Raw genomic sequence first — 27049 nt, 5'->3', positions numbered from 1 at the left:
ATGCTACTTACTAAAAAGTTTAAGTCCAATGTTAAGATCACGACTGGAGTACCACACACACCTGCCACTACATTTGTTTTTATTTTATTTTACCTTTTTTAACCTCCAAATAATTTAAAAACAGATCTTAAAGTTCTGCCAATTTTACACCATTTCTAAAACACGCTTAGTAATTACTGAGGACATATTTTTGATGCCTCAGTATGTTATTCACAAACCTAAACCCCATAGCCATGATTAAATTAAAGACTTCAGGAGCTCATTATCATATTAAAGACTCTCAGTAGCTACCAATGCTGCTGTTCAAAAAAGCCACACAAAGGAACACTCACTTTGTATTTTTAATTAAAACTTTCAGACAGAGTCTTGTGGCCACAGATACTGCCAAGCATGAGCGAGACACACTGTGTTTCCAATAGGGCCACACGTCCTTTTTCTAAATATTTTTGAGCCGTTCCTCAGTCCCCCTTTACTGCATCTTTGCAAACATATGATCTATAAATGCAGTCCATGCTGCAGGCAATAGTGTCAGTTCCAAATACGTCATGCTCTGCTGCCTCTTGATTTTCTGTTTCAGAATCAACCCAGGGCAAGCCTCTTTTATAATAGGCCTAATTAACACCCTGTGTTCTGCTCCATTTTGATAGAAAAAAAGATTGCCTACAGAGTAGTTCACAATCGGATCTCTAACAAAACATTAGCCTTTGGGTAAAAATAAAACAAAAGCTTTCTAAATATTGTCATCTTGTAATAATTTAATTAGCTTGACTTTTTCTTCACTTTTCTTTATAGGAATAACACAAGCATTTTCACAGTACCATTCTGAGTATCAGAAAAAATGGCATCAGAAAAGACTAGTCCCCCTGCATAATGAAGCAGGAGAAGGAGGGGTTAAGCCCCCTTGCAGGTCATGAGTTGCAAATCCTGTGTCACAGCAGTAAAACAATACAAGAAGGGTGGGCCTCTGAATTCAATGTGTACAGTATCAGGCTCCAAGCTGATTATTATTACTGTTCAGATACAGCCTTAAAATTTTGCTCTTCTGATGTCAGCACTGAGCCCATTGGCAGTCCAAAAAAAAAAAAAAAATCAGATCAAATGTTAGAAAAGGTGAAGAGAAATTAGAAATTACTTAATGAGACTGCATTCAATCATTAGTACCACTTCAACACCATGTGCATTTTTGCCCTTTCTCAGAGAGACAGGACAGAACTGGAAAAGGGATGAGAGAAAGGCAACTAAACAACCCAAGGTATGGAATGAGCTGCTGTACTACCTAAAATGAAATAAATGAAGACTTTGTAGCCTCAGTGACTAATGAAGTGTATGATAAGGGTTTTTTAAAAATTATGAGTGGTAAAAAAAGTGAATAGAATCGGACTGATCGACATATTCAAAGGACTAGGCGCACCTTTAGAAGAAATAGTGCCATTTGTAATTGCGTAAATTCATGTAGGAACAGGCCATCAAGGGCTAATGTACTAGCAATACCAGGGAAGCATCTGTATGTCAGCCCCATCCCTATATTCTCCCATAGGCATCTGTTATTGTCCGCTACTGGTAATAAAGTAATGGGCTAACAACCTTGGTCTGTCTTGGTGTTGTTATTCTTATAAGTGTCTTCTAGGAAACTTCGGAAAAAAATAACAGTTTAACTGCAATATAAAAGGAAAACTGTATTTCAATTATAGAAGCCAAATGCATTGCTCAAGTTACTTGGTCAGTCGTCTGGAGTTAGTGTGGTAATGTGGCTCAAGGGAGCAGACCATTGCTCTTAGCTATTTCTGGTTGGCTTAATTTTAAAGACTATGTGATTTTGGTGAAGTTAAGTCTGTTCAGGAAAGTTTTGTTTACAAGTAAAGTTGAACAACACTTAAAAACTTGTCACAAATGTATCCATGAATCCAGCAAAAACCTTTGCCAGAAAAAGCACAGGGCATTATTTCATCAGGCTGGTGTGTACAGTTGAGTAAGCAGACACAATTTCCTGTATTGCAAAAGGACAGGAAAAAGAAACCCAAATGATATAAAAGACATAAAAAACAAACAGAGCTTTAAAACCATAAGTGACTACTAAAACCATCCGTGGTCCCCAGTTTTGGCGATATGCTATCTCCATGCCACACTCTAGTCCCTGATAATGGAAGCCACTAGAAAGATGGCTCTCTGCCATTACATAGCACTTCAAATAATCTTGAAAAGGTGGTCAGGTAATGAAAGGATGCTTCTTGGAGGCTACAGAGCCATCTAACATAGGGGGTGGGGAATACATAATCAAGTAAGAATAATTAATGAAAACTAAAAATGCAAAATTCTATATTCGTTGGTTTTGTTTGTTTGTTTGAAAAAAATGGCCCAGTAGGCATACATCCTAGTAGAAAGGATGTGAGCATACTGTAGAGGAAGTTCATACTGCCATGGCATCCAACCCCACTGCAACTTTTGAAACCTCTGAAAGATCGCTGGTTTTACCCAACATTAGTTGTTTAAAGCCAATAAAATATGAAGAAACACAATTGAAGCATAAAGCTATAACCAAATCATGTTTGTATCCAAATCTAGAAAACAAGTGTAAGGAAGCATCAATGTAAAGCTACAGCATTGCTCTATATTATCCGATAAATACATAATGATATAAAGAAAAGCATAGATGGAAGACAGATATAGAGAAAGAAAGGCATTCAGAGACTGCATGAGAATAAAGTTTTTTGCCTGGTCAGGGGATGAAAAAAACCAACTTCATTCTTAATACAACTTTTTACTATAGCATTTAATAAGATAAAAAGGACCAATAATTTCTATTTGAGGTACATGTAATGAAATAAATCTAATATTAAAGGTAAGCTAGAAATATCAAATTAATCTTCCACTTAGCCAAGAAAATAAGAAAAATATTTTCTGCAGAGAAAAAAAAATACAAGATTTAAATATTCTGCAGACAAAACCTTTCTCAAAAAAGTAAAAATATAACCAAAACTAATCCAGTGCAAGCTTGCCTACCACCTCATGTTAAGTGTCTCAAGCGGTGGCACTGCACAGAGATGAAAGGAAAGGTATTGCTACTCTAAGAACATGAAGCAGGATTTTTAAGGAAGTTAATCTGGCTTTCATCATCCCTGCACTGGAGGAGGGAATAGTGATTTCACTATTTTTGGCAGAGGAGTGGGCAAGCAGCCACCTTGAAACAGTCCTCAGTCTGAGTGTTACCCCTTCCAGCCCATAAAACAGTCACTAGTATTTTAGAATAAGATGGGGATTGAAAATAAGATGGAAACCTGCCATTTCATTGCACATGCTGCAGAAATTGACGTGGAAATTCAAAATTAGATAATGAAGTTGTGGGGTGTTTTTAAACCATTACTTCAGCAGATGGAAAAAGGCCAAGACTTGGGTCCTCTGTTCTAACTGTCAGCAGAGGATACCAACGTTGCTACTGAAATGAAAGCACATGCGGCTCCTGTGCTTTATGGCAAACTTCCCACGTGTGTGAGCACACCTACAAGATCATGTCCTCAGGGGACAGAAAGGAGACTACTTAGGAATCTCATTCTGCCTTAAATATCTAATTATTTTGCTTGTCCAAGATGGCAGAGCCCCTGTGCATATGCAAAATAGAACCTTTATCACTTCAGCGTATTTTCTAGAGAATAGTTGCTTGTTTAAATACCGAGATAGGCTCTTTGTAAACATGCAAAGTGCAGGCTGAAGAGAAAAATTCAAGCCTAATAGCCTCCCTGAGTCTAAGCTAAATGAAAGGTAACCCCTTGCACTTGCTGCATATTGAAAGTGCCTTAGAGTGCAAATAGCTATGTGGTAAATTTATCAACCAGTTTAACTGAGCACCACATATGATGGGGAGAATCATCTCTGTGCCCCAGACTTGTGGAATAGGAGAATTTGCACCTTCCATGCAACATCATGCAAGTTCCCGCATCACTTAGTAAAATGGATCATCCTTCATTATGTTACAGTATAACAATAAAGACTACCTCAAAAGAAAAGGAAATATGCTTTTGTTAATGAGCAGTACTATCTTGAAGTTGCCCTCTAGAGAAGACAAGAAGATATAAATATTATTAAAAAAAAGCTAGAATTTGTGTGTTGGAATAATCTACCGTAGATTAACTTTTTCTAGACTAACTCCTTCAGCCACAGAGATCCGTTTCCTTTGACTTGTACTCAATACTATGAATACCCTCAGAGAATAGTAAGAAAGGAAATACTATGAATGGGAAGTGTTTGCATAAGAGCATGGGAAATACCAGATACGTTTACAATATTTTATTTTCAAAAACAGGAGACAAAACAAGAACACAAAAGAAATAAAAGACAAATGAGACTGTTACTGCCTGGCATAAGGAAGACCTGTCACTTGACCAAACAAATGAGACTTTCAACTGCTAAAAATGAAAGTCGGCCCTCACCTCAATGTTCCAGTAAGTTCCTCTTCAAATGCATGCTGAGCTACACGCCTCAGCTGACAAAACTCTTCCCTGAAAGTACAGGTGAGCTTGCTCTTAGGAAAGGCAAAGTAAAAATGTCCAGAACTAACCCTGGCGTGGGTAATCTGCTCTGTGCCTGAACAGAAAGAAAGGGATTGCTAGTTTGGTCAAGAAATTTTTAGCAGCTTACCCAGTTGTGCTGCCACTAATTGACAAAGCCACTAAAATGGAAAAAGACAAGAAAATTGAAAATGCATTAGTTATAGTCCTTTCAAGAGTCTCTTGTGTGTACCAATAAAACATTTGTGCCCTGTAAGTGGTTACTGTATCTTTAGCAACAAGGACCAGGAAGGCATGAGAGTTAAAAAAAAGAAAAAAAAAGGAAAGCAGCAGATTGTACATTTCTGTGATATAATATGGAACCATAGGACATCTAGTATGGTGTCACATTCTCCTCTGATGCCATATTCTCTTCTCAGAGAGGACTGAGTCTGTTTAAATTAATTCTTAATGCCTCCAGTAAAATCTGTGAATGTTTGTAGCATGTGGTGCTGCACAGAAATCTATTCCAGACACCCAGCACTCATATTCCCAACCATGATTACAAGTCTAAATGAAAGCCTTTAAGACATACTGTCTGACTTAAGTAAAACAAGAAAAAAAGGGAGGCCCAGTAATATTTACTCTGGAAATCTTGAAAGATGCAATGTGGTATCTCAAATTTTAAAGGGCCTGCTGAATGTCTTTACCCTCAGAGGGAAAACCAGCTTAGTACTTATAGACTCCCAACCTTGTCCTACAAGCAGGGATATAGCTACCAGTGTTGGCTTCCAGTTAATCAAGGGAAAAAAGGAACTCCTGGATGAAACACTTATGGGCCTTAGCAATGCGATAAATGGAGCAGGAAAGCTTAAGGATAGGGTCCCTCCACCTTAAACAAGGCAGAAGCTTTACTGCCTTGTGCCTTGAACAGTCACATCAGTGACCTGTTTTCTGTAAATTAAACAGCTATCACAAAATGGTGACAGTCTATTGTAGAGAGAATTTCATGGAACACTTATGGCCAAAACCACACACTTTTGAAGACAACAGCCCCTACCTTTTATTTCTCAAGTCAATAATTCAAAATAAACATATAGAAACTAACTTCAGGAATTAAATGAACAGCAGCTGCATCTCATGTATGATGTTAGCTTCTGCACATCCTTGTATCAAGGATCAGCATCTAACTGCATTTCTCCTGAAAGCTTATTAAAAAAGATAACTCATCTGTGGGAGGCAGGAAGGCAAACACCACAGTAGAGTGCAAGGCACCAAGGTCCGTCAAAAAAGTATCTCTCACGTTAGTAGCAGAAGAGTGATGTCTAAGTGGATCCAAAGGGGAACAGTAAAAAAATTACAGGTCCTTGGCAGGCAGATACAGATACATAAGCAGTCTGTTGCTCATGCTTTCAAGACAGTCATACTGTACTGTAACCACAGAGGTCCAGAACTTCACAGTGGTCTCCAGATGAGAAAGAAACCTTGTTTACTTATGTTTTCAGGATTGTCCTGTAAAGCACCTTCAGTGGCTTAGTCATCATTTGGAAAAATTTCTGTGATTTAAGGTTCAGAAATAACAAACAAACAGACAAAACCCCCCACCCACTCTTGATTCCAGAGTACTGTTTTTCTGAAAAGTACTCTGTATTATTTAGGCAGCAGGATAAAGAATACGTGGGTGAGAAGCAGAAGAAGGAAGAACAAGGTGAGATGCGAGAAGCCCCGTTGTAATCTAGCCTTTACCCCTCCTATTTCTCACCCGATAATTTCTTGACTATCTTTCCCACAAAACTCCCTCCCTTCTGGAAAATCTAACATGCACTTTAATTCACTGTGATCAAGTGAATGGGGCCAGAGGTTGCAAGCTAGTCTGAAGTATGCTCTGTACATGCAGCTGCAAAATCCACCACCAGCTGTGTAAATCAATGAAGAGCTCTCCAGTTAATGGATTTATGTTTAAAAGCCATATAAAACAATGTGCAGTACAGAAACAGATAAAGATTGAAGCAGAAGTTACAGTCTCTCAGTGATCTTTGCTAAATAATAATTTGTTGAAAGAATATTTCCATTAGCTCTTTGAAGTAAGTAAACTTCAGTCTTTAAAGGACTAAGTGCTTTATCTGCCATGCAATCCAGTACCCAATTACAAACCAAATCTAAGCTGCTTCGTTCCTCATAACAACTAGGTTTTTAATTCTCAAAGATCTCGGTGCCATGATGTTTCAATACATACTTCATAATTACTCCTTATAAATTACAAATTTCTGCAACACAATAGAGCTAGAAGAACAAATTTACAATTTGTTCTTTCATAAACCTTTTATATTATTAACCACTCAAATGGATAATTGGTTTTGACATTTTAAAAAAATTCTGTTATTTAAGTTCTACTACAAAACCATTATCTACTAGGAAATAGTATTTTCAAATGCTTTGAAAATATAATAAGCATATATTCATATTCTTTTGCAATAGAAAATAAGAGATGTCATGAGATGATAATTTCATCCTCTTATTCCAAAACTATGTCCAACTAAAGGTGATAAATCAGAGGAAAGAGATGTGGCAAAAGGTGCTGGGACGGTGGTATCTTCTAGGTTCGTTTGCTTTGTTTTTTTAAGATCAATCATCTGGAAACTCATATGGACAAGATCTGTTCTTTCTCACAAGGTAAGATGCTTTAAGGGCTTTGGAGAAAGAAGGACTTGTTTTAGTACTGTTATTCTCTGAGAGTCACCCTCCTGGACTAGGATCAGTTCTTACTACTCTGCTTCCCTTTGCTTGCCCAGTAAGGACCCAATATTCACTTAATGGACTCCTCTAACACAACAACATTTATGAATATGACAGCTCAAAACCCTGATACTTGAAAGCCCTAATACTCCTCCAGAACCATGCAGTCTACACTCAAACCAATGTGAAGAAATAGTCCTGGATATCTGCTGTCTTTGACAAAAAACCTCTTGAGCTGCAGAGAACAGCACTGAATCATGATTGAAGCATTTAAAAAGTTACTAACAGCTTTTTAAAAGGTACAATACCCATAGAAGAGTTTTTCTGACACCAGTGAAGAAAAGAAAAATGAAGACTGTCTGATGAAGAAGAGAAAAATGAAGACTGACTAGAAACTGGAGAAAGAAACCTCTCACCTTTTTTCCATCATTCTCTTCCACCACATCCAGAAGGTCACCACACAGAGTTGGGGCTGAAACCCTCACCTGTAACTCAGGAACGTTCATCTGTCACCAGCTTCTAGGTTGCTTCAGTTCATCAACAGAGTGATTAAAACAGTTCTCTCAAAACCAATATGTGACATGTCACTTGACACCCTCCAAAAGCAGGTTTGGCTCAGTTTTTCCTAACTATTACTCAGCTGTCAAACTTATCACTTTTCTTGACAAAATACCAGTGTGCATTCTGACCATATTCACAGACAATAAAGCAGTGGCTGATCTTGACTGGTGCTAAGAGAAGCTGGTGTCAAAAGGGGTGTGGCAGAAGAACCAGTACTACCCTGTGGCTGTTTAATTGATTTCTTAACACAGTACTATTTTAAAGCAAGTGTGAGACACTGGAACAAGTAAATTTCTGGTAAGTGAAGCCTGACAGGTGGGACAAACCAGAGGAACTTCTGTAGTTAGTTATGAGATAATTCTGGATTGTTCCCAGGATATTCTGTGTCGGTACCTAAGTTACAAAATCAGGAAAAAACCCCAGACAATAGCCAAAAGGCATTGAAGTTCCTCAATCAGCAGGAAAACAAGATGTAGACATATAGCTGAAGTGTCAAAATCATCAAGTCAATGCTGAGACGAAACACATGGAAGAGATATGAATGAGAATAGTAAGAAATCTAAAAGTAACTTGTGTTGCTACAGATGAAGGATCTGAGTTCTTCCTCTTTTTTCAACAGAAGAGTAAAAATATACCTTGAAACTTGGCTTAAACTGGCCATGCCCATCACTGCTGACTCAAGGGCATCACACATCAATCTATATCATAAAAAATAGGCTAACATCTCCCACAAAGAAAACAGTAGCTGTGTTTATTTCTCAAGAGAGAGAGAAAAAAAAAGGGAAGGAAAAAAAGAAAAAAACTAAGGAAGAAGGAAGGAGCATGGATATCCACTTCTCGCTTATGCTAAGCAAACCAGTTCATCTTAATTTGAGCATACTATTGCATCTCCCAACAGACACAGCTTTGCTCTGTTGTTCTGCAATTTAACTGAAAAAGTGTCAGATCTCATAAAGAGAAGTTTGTGGAAGTTGTCAGAGAAGAAAACTAGAATGCATCACCTACAGGATGCATGTGCTACTACATTTCAAGTAGTTTCCTGCATCTTAGGGAAAATGCAGAACAACTACAAGGAAAGACAGTCTTCATGGACAACGGATGTGTGAATGACCTTTTAGATTTCATTACAGCATTCTAACCTAAATAGATTTTTAAGTCTAGACAGCCCTTTACATTTTTCTTTCCATTTTCTCCTTCAAATCTTCCTTTACAGTCTGCTTTAACTTGCAATCTACTTCAGAGCATTTCCTCTCTATAAGAGCAAACAATATCTGACTCAACACATGCTATTTTAATGAAAAAATACAGCATACAGAATAATCTTAGAGTACATGAAAATCAAAATTATATAAATCCATAAAAATACATGAGGAAAAAGAAAACTTACACTTTGTTAAGAGTACTTGTTCCTTTTGTCAATGTGATGTTATGGGTGTACCACATTACTCACAGCAGTAGCATATAGCAGGATAATGATCATCTAAGGATCAAGACTGTAAATCATTGAATTTATACCACTGAGTTTTTACAAGATAGCCTGGCAACTCCCTCTCGAAGTATGAATATCTTTAAAATATGACATACATTTGTACTGCCTAAGGTCTATTCCCATGCAATACAAATGCTCAAACATCAGCGGTAATGAACAGAATGACCTCTAATCAAGAGAATTTGTTCTGCTCTTGGGATGCTACATAAATCAGTTACCAAGGAGTTGCCAAAGTCTTACTAAGTGGTTGAAAGCTCTGCCTAGATGGAAGTAACAGAATTAAATTTAGGACATTTTTGGATATCAGTGTCCAAACCCAAATACTATGTAACCATGTAATGTTCACCCCAAAACAGGTGGTTTTATTACTGACTTGTATAAAATGTACTCCCAGACTCTAATGCTATTTTACACAAAATGTAAAATATCTCCCGTGTTTCCAAATATCATCAAATATAATGGGTAAATCAAAGCCTTTTCAAATCAACCCATATTACTCACTTCACTCATGTGAGAAATCTCACATGAAATTTTATCTTCGCACTGAAGATGCATTGTAGCTATAAGGAAGTTATTTGTAAATAGCAGCTTCCACCCAACATGGATGAATTCCTCAAGTTTCCGATAATTGAGAAATGTTAAGCCTGACAACCTTTGTCTTTCTGTTGGGTTTTCTTTTTTTTTCCCCTCCTCCCACCACTACCCCCCCAGCAACTCTTTGCCAACACTGACAGCTTAAGCAGCTACTGCCCCATCCCTCTTCTTGTGCTGTGCTAGAGATCTATTTTTGGCTGGGTCTGTTTTCTAACCCAGTTCACGGCATGTCCGCAAAGACACGCGTATCAATACAATGGAAGGACAGGAGGGGAGAAATGCCATCAAATCAAGGTCCATGGCAAATGTTGGGATCTGAATCCTAGTGTGCAGGAGGTGTTGCTCCCCCTCGACTGCGTGCAGAAGGAGCCCAGAGAGATTTGTTTCCCTGGGTTCACCTTAGCCACTGAAGTGCCAGCTGCATCACTGCTATGTAAACGGCAGACCACTATGAGACTTCAGCCATGGCAATAACCAGGCCAAGAAATATTGTATGAATCTTTCGCTTCTCTCTGTGGGTACATCTTAATTAACTGGTTATTTGCAGTGGAGCTGCTGAATTTACTTTATTGTCACTATTTATACTTGACAATATTGCAAGAAATTCTTCTGCTGACCTTGAATCTTTATACCTGGTTGTGTTGACAAGGTGACAGATTCCAACCCTCCAAATCCATCATTAATCTGTAAATAAGAGAGGCACATTGCACAATTTCCCCCCTTTCACAAAGGAAAAGGTTTGATTTTTAACGTGTGAGGGTTAATACAGTACAATGGCTTGAAAATTTGGTTATTGCTAGGTGCTCTCAGCAACGTGAATGGTCAGAATACATGGGTGAAAATTTCCCTATCTTTATATCTCTGAATGGATCTAAATGAGTACAGAAATACGTTCAAGATACACAGACAGAAAACAATTCCAGGAACAACTGAAGTTGCATCGGCCTTTTCAGCATCAGGGAAGAGCTTAAAAGGAAAGACCATATACACATTTTAGAATACATTTTAAGGAAGCTACGCTGGAGAAATTTAACCTAATTACTTAATTCTTCTAGAGTCAAACCATTTCACTGAGGCAACATTACTTTCAGGATAAAGGGCAAATCACATACAAGTACCATACAATTCATGGTACTTCAAATGTGGTATTTACCATTAAAATAACACACATGTTAAATATGCAGTTTTGTCCATTACTAAGAAACTAACAAATGTACTTAGACACTTTAGAAAAATAATAAGAAAAAAATTTTAATGTGTAAGTAAATTAATTTGAAAATGGAAATATTTAAAGCAATGATTTTACCCTCTTTTGCTTTCTCACAAAAAGATTATTGAAAACTGAATTGCAAACAATGCCTTGTAATTTCTAAAATATGCTGTTCTGGAAAGTGATCAAGGTTTCCAGTTACACTCCTACTGTTTGAATTCAATGTAATTAATTATCTTTTGATTTTTCATATGCATAAGCTTTTTGTACTTTTGAATTCTGAATTGCTTGATATTGCAAGTATTTTTTAAAAATAAATTTTCCAATATATGTAAAATATAGTTGCCTTCATACCAAGAAGCTATGCTATACCAACGAAAACACATTGCATTGGTAGCCTTCATAGAACAAAGTCACTGAATAAAATTATTTGAAACACAGATACTTGCAGAGGTTATTAAAATTGTGGCTTTTTATGTGAAGAGACTGGGAAGAAGAGGAGACTTCACAGAGCTCCCCCCCCCCCCCCATTCCAATAGGGCAGGCAAAAAATACCTCTCTGATTTACCTAGGAAAAAACTGAGTTACTGCTTGCTATGAAATCAGAACAGGAATATTTTTCTTTAAGTCTGTATTTTCATTAATTACACACTAACCTGCATTCTTTGGGTGGCAAATAAAAAGAGGAAAAGCGTTAGAAGTAGTATTTCCCATAGAAACAATTGCCTGTCAAACAAAGCATAAAAAGACAAAAGGCAGAAACACTGTTTCAGCTTGAATGCCTTAATGTCACCATTTGTCATGCAGCACTTCCTCAGAAAACCCCGAAGCACAGTTAACTCTACTCCTCTTTACACTGCGCACTTTCTCCGTTGGTACAGGATTAAAATGTGCCGGGCCTGACAATGAAACAGCAGAGCCATCGCACATTGTTATGCAACTCACTGTCTGCAAGGGTGGCTTGTAGCTCCTTCTTTATTCAGCAAGTGCCAAGTGCATGTTTAATCAATGTCACAGCTCACCACAGTGTGCAACTAAAGCCACTGTCATTCCTCTCTTCAGATTTGCCTGGCTAAGTTATGCAATGCTCCGAAGAATACCTTGGAATTCTTTCCAGAGGCTCTGAATGCAGGTGTGTGACAGCGTTCACACTATTGCCAGTAAAGCAGACTTCTTTTCATCCTTTTTCAGGCTGGACTAAAATTACATAGTGTGACTGCACGCAGGTCGCTGCATTTGGAATTACAGCATGTCAACGTGAGAAAGCCTCTTCAGACGGCTGCCACAAAGAGTAAATCAAAGGCTGAGGTTTTCTGAAGTCTTAATAAATAACTAAGTGTAACTGAATAAAACCAGGAGCTGTTTGTTTTTCTGGGTTTTGTTTTGGTTTTTTTTTGTTCATTTTTTTTTTTTTTTTTTAAAGGCAAAACTGAACAGCATGCATTTCGTTGCTCTGCATCATCTAAGGAAAAAAAATCCTCAATTTTAATGAGAATTAGTCAACAGTGAGGATCGTTACCAGAAAGGGTTTTACTGTTTTTCGACTACACTTGCTTTAGTGGATTACTGAGAGAGAAAGCCAGTCATTTGGAAGATTCTGTAACATTATTATCCTCACCGATAAACTTCTTCATCAAGGAACTGTTCGTGCTCCTATCTGGTCTGTCTGAGTAAGGAGAGCAGCCCCTTCATGAAGATAAAAGCCTGGTTTGCCACTGAATCGACGAGTAAGAAGCATGTCTGATGACATTTTATTCCTGATGCAATGTAGGGTAAGAAACATCGTATTTTTTTTACCTTTCTGTAAGATATGCTCTGAGCTGATGGCTTTGATTAGACTCACAGCAGAAATACATTTATCTCCAATGATTAAAGATGTTTGCCAGGAGAGAAAAATGCTATTGCGCTATAAAATGTGACTGCAAATTTTCAGTAAATTGGGGTAGTATCTGAACTAGTAGAAATCCCAATCAAATTTTGGTTTAAGGTTGGAAATTTCTGATCAATAAGGCTAAAACAGCATAGCAGATTACATATAATATCAACATCTCAGCCACCAATGAACATAATTTTACAGGGAATATGTTTCTAGAAGATATTTGACTGTAAATTAAGAGTGCAAGAGCAGCTAAGTAATAGAGACGACCTGTCAACCTCACTTTTGCAACAAAAAAGGTAATAAATCATACACGCATCTGTAAATATCTATCTCAAGTCCTTATATTGCATAGAATTTTGTCACTATAAAAGTACTACTGTCATTTGGCATACTGCAGTAATAAGCATATATAATAATAACAACAACCTTTATATTTGAAGAGACAGACGTTTTCTGTTAAATGTTTACTGTTGCATGGGTGTCCAAAAGCTGATCTATTAAACAAGTAAAAGGATAAGATCTCACCTGCAATTGCCTACTTAGGGCTCACTGGTCAAAAGAGACTGCGATACTGTATTAAGGAGGCATATTTTCCATGTTTGAAAACAGCAGACATGAATGTTTTCAACTGTTTTTGTACTGTGACAGTTAAATATTTAACAACAGCTGAAAATTCACATAATCTCCCGAGGCATTTCAGAGTATTTGATAATGATCATACCTGCTTTCATCAATTTGATGTTTCATAAGGAAACAAATTAGCTGGCTAAAGACAAATTTTAATTTTCTTTTATAATAAAGCATGTTAATTGGCTTGAAGCATCAAGCTATTTTTCATTCCCTTCTATCAACTCTGTATCTACAGAACAATTACTTTTAACATGGACATGTTCATACAAAAACAAAACAAAAGATGAATACAACTCAATAAACATAGCATCAAGAAATATTGTGTAAAGAAGTACAGAATTGTTCTTAAAAAGATCAAAGCTTGCATGTTTGTCAGACCAGATTTACCATTTGCTTTCTTTCTTCTAGCTAGCTGCCAGAATACTGGTGAAGGTATTTGCAGGAAAAATGGGGACCTCTGCCATCACAAGACAGGAAGATGTAAAAAGGCAAGAGGAGAAAGAGGAAAAAGAAGAATCTATTCTAGCACTGCTTGGGATTATTGGAACTGTACTCAATTTATTTGTTATTGTTTTTGTGTACATCTACACTACACTTTGATGACATTTTTGAACATCAATTGCACAGCACACAGTGCAAAGACCAGCGATGGTAAGAATGATTTCTAAATTTAAAGCAAAAAAACCCCACTGTCTGAAAAGATTATCAAAAACATTCCAGAGCAAAGTGTCTGGCTAAGGGCGCTGCATCAGTGACTACTAAATGTATCTATGAGCCCAGCTAGGGTGCTAAATTATGTAAATGAAGGCAGACAATATTCAAAGTTCTCATTGATAACAGATGAAATCCAAATAGCAGAAACAGAGATGGCACTGTTTTGTTGCCAGCAAACGTGCAAGACACAAGAAATGTAAGCAAACACTGAAAACAATCAGAACATAGAAAGAGATTAATATATAAATACAAAAAGCAAGCCCCATGATGCTTTCTATGGTTTTGTGCAATATGCCTCTTCATAGCTGAGACCAGAAAAGAGACAAAAGGGTTTTATTTTTAGATCACCATAATTTAGGCTTATAACTTACACTAATGTATAAGTGTGGAAACAAGAACACTGTTATACCAAAAATTGTAATATTATAAATAAAATTTTAACTATTGGCTATATTCTGCAGCATTTTTGTTAGTCTTGTGGAAAGCTGAAAAAGGTTAGATTTTCTTGCCTTTACTGAATCTGTATTTGAAATCATCATGCTATATTGACGATGTGCTTTTCTAATTAAAAATCCTTTAATGTGGTGTGAAAAAATAAAGAATAGTTTCAGTACTTCTTTTAAGAAATATTAATAATTACAATGACACACTAATACATATTCTTCAAATGAAAAAAATCTTAAGTTACATTTTTTTATATCGCCATTTTTAGAATGTGTTTAACGTAAGTCAAGTACAACTTTCATGTTTTCATCCTGATGCTTGTTTTCAAGTAAAATAAAACATACCACACAAGGATTCATGGTCTTGCATGGAAAACAGGTTTAATATCTTTGCCCAGGAGAGTGTACTCTCTCTTTCTGGACCAAGTCCTGAAGACATTTTCCCTTTTGGTACCATTTACGATTGAGGCCCAGAATTGCAATTCTTACGCATACTTCATGGAACATGCAATTAGACTACTGAAATTGATTAAACTATTTCCACACTTTAAATTAAGCCTATGTATGTCTTTGAATTAGATCCAAAGCTGCAGACAGTCTGAGATCATAGAAGCTTTTATACACATGACTATATCTCACATATATCCTCTAACAGAAAAGCTACTTTTGAGAGCTTAGGATTAAAAGCACAGTAGAAAAACAACACTAAAAAAAAGAAACACTGATTTTAATAAATACCATTCTTAGTATTACATGTGCCACAGAGGAACAATGGAGGAGCTGCATTTCTGAAAATCAGCTCACTTCTTTCTCCTAGGCTGCAAAGCTACATCCAGTCCTTCCATAAAATGACAAGCAAAGAAATACATCTCTTGTATAGGTGATAGCTTATTATTGTATAGAACTTCATAAGTGCTAAACCAGCTGAGCCTTTGGAAGTCGCTTCGAAACAAACACATGCATAAAATAAGGTCAGGGATCTAGAACGGAATAAATTTGGCAATGATATTTCAGTCAGTTGCAGAAACTACTCTGTAACACACTGATTTATGGATGAATGAGGTTCTGGTTTTGCCACTCTGAGTCAATACTGGCTCATCCAGAAGAAATTATAAACAGAGCTGAGGCTGCACTGGAAGGAAACACGTGCAGACAAGAAAATTTATTCACTATCCGCAGTCTACAGCAAATCTCTAGTATTGTATACTCATTTTCAGTATATGAAGCACCAAAGCATTCTGTACAACTAAGCTACATTCTAGAGAAATTATGCAGGTTATTCATGTTTATTTAAGACTATAAAATAGAGTCAATACATTATTAAATTTTTCAATATACTACTTATACCTACATACTTATGGATATTATTGCATTAATCTCATCTTACAGGGATATTTGAGATGGGTCTTAAAACAAGAGGTTACAAGAACCTGAAAACTGAACACAAATATGAAATTCAGGTAGAAATTACCACTGTTTATTTTGATCCTGAAGTTATTTAAAACTTGACAATTCTGTGAAATAAACAAACAGTTTTATTTCATGTCATTTCAGTGCATAGCTCTGTTCTCGAAATTGTGAATCAACCAGTACTCCAGCACTGGAGTCAGACACTGCACCTTTTTTTGTAAACACTTCAACAGCAAAACAGATAAAAAGCAACCCTAAAGTTATAACCAAATGTGGCAAAGGTTCAGCATAATTCTTTTACCAATGAATGAGTTCACTAACATTAATGAAAACTAGTGGAATTTTTAATTTTGGTAATTATATAGTATCTAAACTGCCACTGTACTTCTAATTTTGCTTATAGCAAAAGGCTTTGACCCTTTGAAGGAAGTCTCAGGGTAATATTATCATTAGAGATTGCTCTGGCATACAAGTTGTATTTTGTTTTAAAACAGAAGTCTGATATCCCCTCTTAACAGGTAATACTTGCGCTCTATACTCATGCGGACCTAAGTCTAACTTTAGTTAAATGAGCTCCAATATACAGCTCTGGTGCTTATACGTTTAATCCAATATATGCATAAGAATCTCAACAACAAAAAATATCTTAACAGCAACTACCTCTTATTAGACACAGTAAAAAGTCAATAGCCTAGGGAAAAGCAGAATTTCATGATGATTCAACATTTACACTGCAGTAGTACCTTCACACCTTCAGCAATGGATGAATAAAGATGTAGTACTCTTAGCTGAATGAGCTCAGTGTACCAACTTCAGAGACACATAAGGGAACACAAGCTTCCTAAAGTACTCAGCCTACTCAGTCCAGTGGAACTGAGGTAGTTTGCAAAAACTAAAGCAACACCATATAATGCCTTAGGAATAAGTATGATTAATAGAAAAGAAATACTCTAACTTCAGCAGGCAATCTAGTGTAGTTCAAGCTCTGCGGTAAGGAGGCGAGGCCTGCAAACTATGACTTTAATGGACTCAGCTAACAAAGGTGTATCAAAAGAGGCAGAAAAAAGAATTCAGTACATTCACCTTCAGCAGATTTGTCCATAGTACTTACTAAATAAAGTTCACAATGAGGTATCTGGCAGCAGGATGAAGCAGCACAACTGTTAACGAATCCACAAGTCCAGGGTGTGACAGTACTTGGTAAACTATGAAAGGTGCATTAAAAGCAAATATTGGACTCTTATGAAGTGGAACATGCTGGTCAGTAAACACAATCCTTTTAGTAAAGCCCTCACATAGAAACGCATCCTCTCTTCTCAGCAGTCAAACCCAAGAAGACTGAGCTAACGTATCACCACAAGCTATGCTGACCACATCACATGGAGTCTTTGTCCACCAAAGTAGGAACAGTGGCTAAGAGGGGAGCATGTGAAGAAAGGGCTGCAATAAAACCCCAGCTAAAATCACAACATCACCTGCTTCCTGTAAGCCAGGGAACTGAAGCGAAGAGAGTTCAGGCAGAATTCTGCAACTTGCTATGTGGTCTGTCTTCCAAGGAAGAGGTGGTACCAAACCTCTGTCACTCTTCAGCTTTAAACAAGATTAAGTCATCTCAGGGTTTGCTAGATACTAGTTTAGGGACAAACTAGTACAATTACATTTTTAAGCAAGTAGAGTCTACCTAATATTGTGGTATCACTGATCAATCCCAGCTTCACTGAGCTTTTTACTGTCCAAGCCCGTAACGAAATACACAGTCCCTGTCCTAAAAGTCACTTGATTTTCCTTCTATTTCACAAGGCCCTTCCACTGCCCTCTATAAACCTTGTTAGCTACAAAGACTACTGTTACTACTGCTTTCTTCTCTCCCACTTGTAAGTACTAGCTTGTATTAGTCTTCATAAACCTAGGTTCATCAGTCAAGTAACACTTTTATTAGCAAAATCTAGACCTTCAAAATAGCCATGTACTCTAGTTAGAACCTGACGGTCACACATTTGCTGGGAACCTCTTGTTGCACGCCACAAATTTTATTGCTGTGCATTTTGTTCAAGGAGAGAAATGTTCACATACTTGAAAGAGTTCCTACAGAAGTAATTCTTTCAAATGAAATGTGCTGTATACAAGACAACAGTGAAAAGGTTTTACATGACAGATATTGGTGTGAAATGTGCATAAATGCTCAGCGATTAATACACGCTAGATGTTCCATGATACAGAAGTTAAGAATGACATAAATTTTACCAATGTAAATATGAATTAAGTACTTTGGAATAAACACAAATGTTAAAAACAATCTCACCTTGTTACAAAGATAAGCTTTTTTCATTTATAAAATGAAAGATAATAAAAGCCACAGTAATGCCATACCAAGATATGAAACAAACGCAGGAAAAAATGATCAAGAAACAGGGTGAGGATTACAGCAGCTATTGCTCCTTGTGACTAGAGCTATGATCTATCTTGCATAAAAAGGAAAGTCCTTCATAGACAGATAAACCTTCTTTCTCTACAAGAAAAAAGCAATTATGGAAATTAATGAAAGTGGTCAATTCACAATTTTCAAGGACTTCACAATCACCTTGCTCTGATGCAGACGAAGCTGCAGAATGTGTCAGAGCAATCTGATTTGTAAAGATCTGCTTCAAGGTGAGGTTTCTAAAAGATTAAATGATATGTGAGCACTCCTTATCTGAATAATATTCCTTTTATCTAGAACAATCTAGACAAAAATCTAGTCCATGTATGTTTTGGGCAAACTAAGCAGGGATGGCAAAACATATTTAAGCAACAAAAAACCTAGATAAATTTCTGCGACAAAGGCCAATTTTATATTCTGACACTGGAACTGTTCAAGAATTTTGCCAAAACAACTTTGCAAGCAGGATGTATCATACCTGTAGCTAACTGAGTATGTTTAAACCAAATACAAAATTCTCATCAATACCAAAATACTTACTGTCTTGTATCACCACAGTGGGATCAGCCTATGTGCAATAAAGGGAACCAGCATACCCAGCAGCTTCATTGCATATTATATTTCTTTATAGAACATTTTTCCCCGCATAATTTTATGCATATGGCAGATATGTAACATGTGAAGATCGCTGTTATTGCAACCATTTACAGCAAAACCAAAGTAGTAGAGGAATACCTCCAGCATAAGGATCACCTTGAACTGGTACCACTAGCATCCATTCAAGTCTGAGAAAGTCAGAGTTGCTGAAAATTGCTATTTTCTGTCAGCATTTTGCTGGGCACAGCTTGTACCTGCTGGGGTGCCAGAACCTGGGAACACTCTATTAGCATTCTGTATGCAGTGTCCTAATTTCTCAGTCCAGCATGTTACAGGAAGAATACAGTTACCTGCTTCTTCCACGTGAAAGTACGTTTTGATAGCAGAAGATATGCTGGTCTGAAAACTAGAAGATCATGTACATGAGTGTTACTAATAACGCTGTTCCCTTTCCTGCTCCCCCCGAGCAGGCATTCAGCCCTATTGGAGAAGGGAATTTTTCAGTCTTATGAACATCGTACCAGAGCTTAACATAGCTCCAGAGCTTCTCAACCTCTGTCTCCCTTGCAACAGTCAGGCTCTCTGTCAGCTATGTCTCCAGACACTCTGTTAGTGACACCGAGAGCCCCAGCATCACCTGCAACTCGGACTCATTAATGTGAGAATTATCTGTCTGCTTTTGAACTAAAGAGTAATTACTGCATTGGAATTATGCGTGGCTATCACTAAGACAAAAACTGTTTTCAGGGACTCCTTTCAAACTAAATGCATCTGACTCAAATATTCATGAAGAGAAGATATTCTTTCCAGAAGTCATGCCTTTTTGCACATTTCCTTCATACTGATATCCTATTACGTTTTCAAAGACAAGCTTGACTGATTATAAGCCTGCAAAACTATTTTTTTTAAATCCAGAAGAACACTGTTAATTATAGTTTTATGTATAGAATTTTGAACAAATACAGCAGTAAGTGTTCAAGACCATTGCTTGGATCAATGTATTAAGCATAACAATGCTGCCACATTAAGAGCTACACACCCATTTATGAAAAAGCAGGAAGTATGCTTTGTTCGCTCTCTACTAATTTTTACTTCACAAGCACAACGTATGAACATCCCCTGCCAATTACAAATAACAATAGTCTAGCAGTGGAAAACATACCGAAAATGAACATTTCCCACTGAAACTTTGTCTTTTCTTTGTACTTTGGGAAAACAAATGGTCCCCGAAAGCCAAACTAGTCTGAACTTTTCTCCACCAGCCACATATCTCATCTCTTCTATCAGCATCTGGCTGTTCTTCCCCAGTTAAAGGTGACTTATACAGACAGATATGTTTTTCTATTGAAAACAGCAAAAAGCAATTTCAACAGCTGCGATTCATCTATAACTCAGAACCAACAGCTTCATCCTTTAGATAACATAGTATTTTTGCCAGGTCTTTCAGTGACTTTTCCTTTCTACCTCAACAAAGAAGAATTTATGAGTATCTGTTAGAAAGATTACTTTATTGTTTTACTTTATCATTGACTTTATTGTTTTACATTAGATTTTCATTTGCAATAATGAGCCTGGTGTATAAGCTACAGTGTTCATTTTCCTTGCTGTAACATGTGCAAAATAGAACCAACAAATCCGTTGCAAAATTAGGGAGAGGTGTCAAACTCTGGATTGGTAAGTGAAACATCTTCATATTTTTATTTTTACTATAAGGCCTCAACAGACTTTTTGAACTACTTCCATTCCATCATACACGATTATGTGATGCCCTAGTTACTACAGATTAAACGAGCCACGTTCTTGTTTTAGTCTTATGTAGCTCTGTAAATACTTAAGACACAGATGATTTCTCTTTTACCCTGGAGATAAAATATACTGTGTAATTCAACAAGAAGCTATGACATTGTTTCAAGAAATTCACATCACCACACCCTACAACTGGCATTCAAAAGAACTGCAGTAATGTGACAAGACGTTTAGCAGTTACTCCAAAAACAGGGCAAGCAAAATAAGGGTCCAAAACCAAATTATTTAGATTTGAAACAACTCCTTCTGCTACTTAGGGATTAAATCCATCCTTACAAAGCAACTAAACAGAAATTCAACCTGAGGCTAAGGCAGTGTTTAAAAACTTCAGGCTGACAGTTATCTGAAGAAAAAATGCTTATCAATATCTTCATACTAAAGCCTGTCATCTAGTGAAACTGAACATAAATCACAAACCCAGTCTGCTGGTTTTGCCATTAGTTCCACATGGGCATTTGCTTAACTCATACTGCTTGACACTACCTTGTACAACTGAAATGGTTTTCATAGCAAGGTACAACATACTGGATGAAACTATCAGAACGTCTTTGTTTTAAAATTGTGAGTAGAAATGTGATGACAATATATAACTAATTTGTTTTTCCTTTAAAAAACCCTAGCCATTTCATTGTTTCCATATATTTCAAATATTTTGCAGTTTTGGTAAGAGGCTTATTTTTATATTTCCTAAATAAAGCAGAAAAAGCTCTGATCAAAGTAAAAGAGAATTGCCCCAGTACATGCAACATTTACCAACTTCATGCATATACCTGCTCAATTTTAAAAATTAACATTTTTCTTCACAGTAAGATTCATGGTCTTGTATAAAGTACTCTCTCTGTCCATGTACCTTCTACAGAACAACTAAAATATAAACTTCAGATGGAAATAGTATTTTCTTGTTAATTTCAACAGTTTAAGAATTAAATTTGAAATTTAAAAAGACATTAAAACAACAAAGTTTAAACTCTTACAACAAATGAGTATTTCAACAAACACTATCATTTTGTTTTCTAAGGCTCAAGTGAATGTTCTATTAGTACAATTCTAAATTGGCAAACGTACTGAAACTAGCCAGAACTACCTATTGTTTATATAAAAATTTGACAGAAGTCAGTCAACTTTGATTTAGAAGACGACAATGGCACATTACCTGAATCGTTGCGAAGGTATGACGACATTGCTGGGATGAGGCAAGATTGACTGAGTAGCTCTAGGAGAACAGATGGAAGAGCACTGCTGTTTTGTCCTCTCCCCTCATGGCTAGTTTGGGTCTCTCCATTTGATGTACTCCCTGCAGGATTTATGTAACTGGCAAGAACCTGCAATACACAAAAATATTTAATCAAATATGATTTATTTTAGGGAAAAGAACTTTGACTTTCCTTCCTTAAGGAAGACATCATAATACTTCACTAGCTATTTCGCTAATTCAGTACTGGTATTTATTTCAGCAGCCCCAAAGATCTCTTGGAAGAAATTCCATACAGTTATTAGATTATGATTCCAACTTTGGCTAATGCTAAAATTAAATAGCTACTACAATTCTGAATGGCTTTAAGAGATCAATTAATATGAATTTTGACAAAACTGCTGGAGTTACTCAAAGCAGCAGTTTGCCAGCTCACACTACTGAGACATGCAGCTGATCAGTCTCATTCACTTCAGAACACCCACTAGCAACAAAAGATTTTTTTTTTTTTTTTTTAAACTGACAAGTGTTTTTAAAACATTTGAACTTCCTTTTGGATGGGACTTCAGGGTTTACAGATGAAATAACAACTTACGGTGAGCATGACAGTGACTTGGAACAACCACTTGTGAGCATGGCTCTTCCCTCAGTAAACTAAGAGCAGACTTCCCCTCAGCGACGGCGGGGGAGCCACCTCACGGCTGCACACCCGCTCATCCCAAGGGGAGCTCTTGCTGAGCTCACAGGCCCTTACCGAGTGTTGAAGGTGTACAACCATGGGTCTGATTTGTGCAGCTGTACTCTCAAATTAAGTAACTTCAAGTCTTGAAAGGCTGTCGTCTTTGAAGCCTCAGGGGCTCTATTCACCTTTTTAGCCTTGTCTTTCTTTCATTCTCCCTCTTTACTCTAACCCCATTACTCATGGTATTTTGCTGCAGCATCTTATCAGCTCTCTGTACAATAGAATTTTTCTAAACAACCTTTCTAGAGAAGGGACCAGGCAAAGTCTGCTGTACAACTGACTGACATCTTCAGCAAATGGTGAAGAGTTTTTCTACTTCTTCCTACAATTGTTGACTGCCCAAAGCAAATGCCTCCTTACCTCATGAATTATGACAGTTATAGCTAAACCTCTGCATGGCATACTACAGAATACTGCCTAGAAGCTTCACCAAGAGTAATTCAGGTGATTTTCCTCTTTCTTGCTTAGGAAAATTGTTTCAGATTTTATTTGTTTTGCTTTTGCAAGGGACATGATACCTGTGCCTTGTAATCTACAGTGACTGGAATAACTGACTACATCAAAATGATATCTTCAACCGTCAGGGCATGGGCATTTTCAGAATTTCATCTCCTTTGTGCTCTACCCCAGCAGTGAGGTTAGGTAACGCATTTGAGCTGACAGTTCTGTGAATGAAATTTCTGATGACTAGGTAGAATCTCATTTTCCCTACACTGACCTAAGATAACAGGGGTTGTTCGCATTTCACAATGGACTGAAAAGCCTAATTATGCAGGATTTTCTTCTCCTTAGCATGAGGCATTTGGAAGGCATCAGAGTTTTACTAAGATCTGGATGTTTACTGGTCATTTACTATTGTCATTTAATTGACATAGTCATGATTTTATACTATGTCTGAGTGAGATTTTGTTATATTGGCATAACACATTCATGCACGCCAGTAACAACTATGGGCATTTTCTTAAAGCAGAGCAAAAATATGTGAGAAATGAATAGGTAAGATTATTTGGCACCCAAACCAAAATGCCTATTCCTGCATCCTCCTCCTTCAATGGACAGCCTCTTCTTTTGACTGAATGCAGTTATGTCCACAGAGATACGTGACAGCTCCAGGGAAACAGACGAGAATGCTTCTTAGTTCATTTTCTATTCAGAACTATCACCCAGGCTTACCCACTCAGGTCTTTTTAATGCAGCAGCTTACTGACGTTTGAAAACAGCCTCACTCAAAATATGATCTATACCATTTTTCATGTAGACAGGTGGTTGTAAACTAATTTTTTCCCCAAAATAACACAATTACTGTGCCATATGACTGAAAAAAATACAAGCTCGATTTTTATTATCCAAGTTCTAACATTTCAAATGCTTATCATTAATCAAAATTTCATTATTACACACCTGTAGAAGGCAGGTCACATGCTCTTCTTCTAGCCTTTGCTTAGTCAAAGCTTGTTCAACATCCCATCCTGAAGCTGTGGAGCCTGTTCCAAAGCCTGTACCCTTAGCCCAGTACAACTGTTGTTCTTCTGTTGATGCACTGTTGTGTGTACTGGACACCTGTGGCTAAGTTAAAAAAAAAAAGCAACACAAAAACCCCATAATAATTTCCCTTTTTTCACCTTATGAACCAATTCTTTAGACAGCCTTTGTTCTGCAAAAGAAGGTAATCCCAATTTATTAACTTAATAAAGGTATCACTGGGGTTCAGGGGAATTCAAAACTTTAGATAGGAAAGACTCTGCCACATACATGAAGTTCCAGTACAGGTCAGAGCTAAATTGTTGCAAGTGATTAATCTTTAAGTCCATTTTTGTTCTCTTTTAAGATACTGTCACTGCTTAAATGATTAAAGGTATTAAAATGCTACTTAATCCGTATCATGCTAAACATCACAGGTCTGTAATTATTACTGTTTAACACCTAGTCAAGTTTAATAGCATAATTAGATGAAATGAATGGAAGTAGAAATGTCATCAAAAGTATACAACCAAAATGCTAAGATGCTCAAGCATGTGCTGATTTTGAATAAAAGCTCAAAAATGGCAAGAGGTGTAAGCTACATGTATAGCTCTGACACATGATCTCTGGGTCACTGAAACACACACTATTTCCTCTCCAGATAATAGGGGGGAAATACCTTGTCCTTAAAATGTTCTGAGAAAGAGCATTTTTCCAAAGGTGCTTGTACAGCTTTTTCCAATGGTCTGCATCACTGCATATTACTAACATAACTCCAGTATTATATTGCTTATCCCTTATGAAACTATTTAGGTACTTATGCTAATTTTGAAAGTTTACCAGATCTTTGGCAAAAAGGATGCAGAAAAAACAAGTGACCTCATTTTCTGAAGCAATGAACACTTGCTACTTTTATTAGAGTTACTCAGTAACAATTAGCCTTACTGGAAACCAGGTCACATGAGTAGGTGCCCAACTTTAATTTGTAATATTTGATTTACAGCTGTGAAAAGTTTCATCTTCTGTTCAGATCTTCTTCAGTGACTTTGTTCAGAATTACACTTGAAGGAAAATAAATTATGTATGAACAGACTGCAATGGTAAAAAAAGTTATCACCTATGAAGTACCATACTGACAGTAGTCTGGAATCACCATTTAAGTTTTACACTGGAAATGTAATGCATCTTGGTGATGAAACAGCTGTGTGGTTATTCTCATGTAGACATTACTCATTACATCACTCATGAACATGCTGTGCCTTTAACACTCAAGAGGACTGTCATGAGCACTGACTTAAAGCACTTAAGGGAAAGCCTCACCCCAGAAATAGAAGCCTCGGTGCAGTTTCAAGTTAGTTTCAAGTTACCATCTATCACCTGATAGATATGAATTATGAGAAAGCAAGCTGTTTAAGGGGTCATGGTACAACTGAAGCAGAGATAAGAATTAATGGTTGCCCTTTCCCTCCAAAAGCGCAGTAATGTTAAGGCGTTAATGTGTCAGAAGCTTGATACCCCATTAGGAACAGAATACCTCAGCTTCCCCTTAAATTTGACTAGCCATTAAAGTGAATTATTCTAATCTACAGCTTTATTATCTCTTCCTTGCTCAACCCCTCATCAGTATCAGAGCTGCTAAAATATGGACAGCCCTATATTTTGCATCTGCTTATCCATATTTAGCCACCAGGAACTTTTTCATGCAAGCCTCTGCCACAAAGATGCTAAAGAGGGCAAGTAATGAATTTTTTTTAAACGCTTTTATAGACAATTGGTATGTTATGCAGAAATGACAACTCATAATCCTAAAAAAAATGAGGGGATACATGTTCTCAATAGAGGGTAGTATAATACAGGGGGGTTTTTTTGAAAAAGTTTAATTTGGGAGATTCACTTGGGATCTTGAATGCTATGGAAATTTTTCTCTTTGGATCGCATTTCCCCATCAACAAAAAGGGGATAAAAAAAAATCGCTGCATTAATTCATTAATTTTCACAACTCATTTATGTTTGTGAAGCATTTAAGAGGAAATAATTTGCAGCCAGTAGAGTTTAGATGAATGCTAAATAAGGTAATGAGGTCATGCTATCAAATGAGGATTAAAGAACCACCATCCATTGAGCATTATGCCTCTCATGCACTGAAAAGAAGGTCCTGTGAAAGAAACTGACTACACCTTAATGTCTCGTGACAAACCTTCTTTGTTGGTTAAATTTCATTATTACTATGTTTATTTGCAATTTGCAAGGACAAGTACTTAATCAAGTACTTTCTAATTATTTTTGCTTTTCATTCAAATGCCAGCTCTGCAGAAATTAGACTGTAATGAAAGCATGAAGATTATTTTCTTTTTTATAGTTAAAACTCTTACTGCTTCTCAGTGGCAATTATTCTGCTGCTAAACTTACCTCTGCCTGGTTGGGACTAGAGTTGGGCACTCTTGGTGCATGGTGGCTTAGAGCAGACAGACAAGCAAGGATAAGATGTATAGCCCCAATCTCCAGTGCCATCCGCCTAAGCAGTACTCCATCATCAGTAGTCAATGGTGTAGTGCTGAACAAACTACGCAACACATGAAAGGGCAGAGTTGGAAGCACGTTTGCTGAAGGAGACTGCAGGATATGACCTAGATTGAAGAAGAAAAATATCAAAACCACATTTTCTTTCAATAGTTCAATGCAACC

At 36.9% G+C, this 27049-nt stretch overlaps 1 protein-coding gene across 9 annotated transcripts in view; it reads right to left on the bottom strand.

The window, feature by feature from the left end:
- BIRC6 (baculoviral IAP repeat containing 6) overlaps nucleotides 1-27049 on the bottom strand; it is a 190654-nt gene that overhangs the window by 34329 nt on the left and 129276 nt on the right. For 8 of the 9 annotated variants that reach the window (XM_072856604.1, XM_072856607.1, XM_072856602.1 and 5 more), the window contains 3 exons: nucleotides 26774-26991; nucleotides 24305-24469; nucleotides 22123-22291 (listed from right to left, as the gene is read on the bottom strand). In XM_072856604.1, coding sequence (XP_072712705.1) covers nucleotides 22123-22291; nucleotides 24305-24469; nucleotides 26774-26991 — 552 coding nt within the window. Of the gene's footprint in view, nucleotides 1-17622; nucleotides 17738-22122; nucleotides 22292-24304; nucleotides 24470-26773; nucleotides 26992-27049 lie in introns of those variants that run through there. The other variant, XM_072856609.1, reaches the window with a different exon arrangement.

This window comes from Ciconia boyciana, chromosome 3, assembly GCF_034638445.1.
Source record: "Ciconia boyciana chromosome 3, ASM3463844v1, whole genome shotgun sequence".
Classification (NCBI taxonomy): domain Eukaryota; kingdom Metazoa; phylum Chordata; class Aves; order Ciconiiformes; family Ciconiidae; genus Ciconia; species Ciconia boyciana.
Note: the sequence above shows the minus strand (reverse complement) of the source record. Positions and strands in the feature narration are given on the sequence as shown.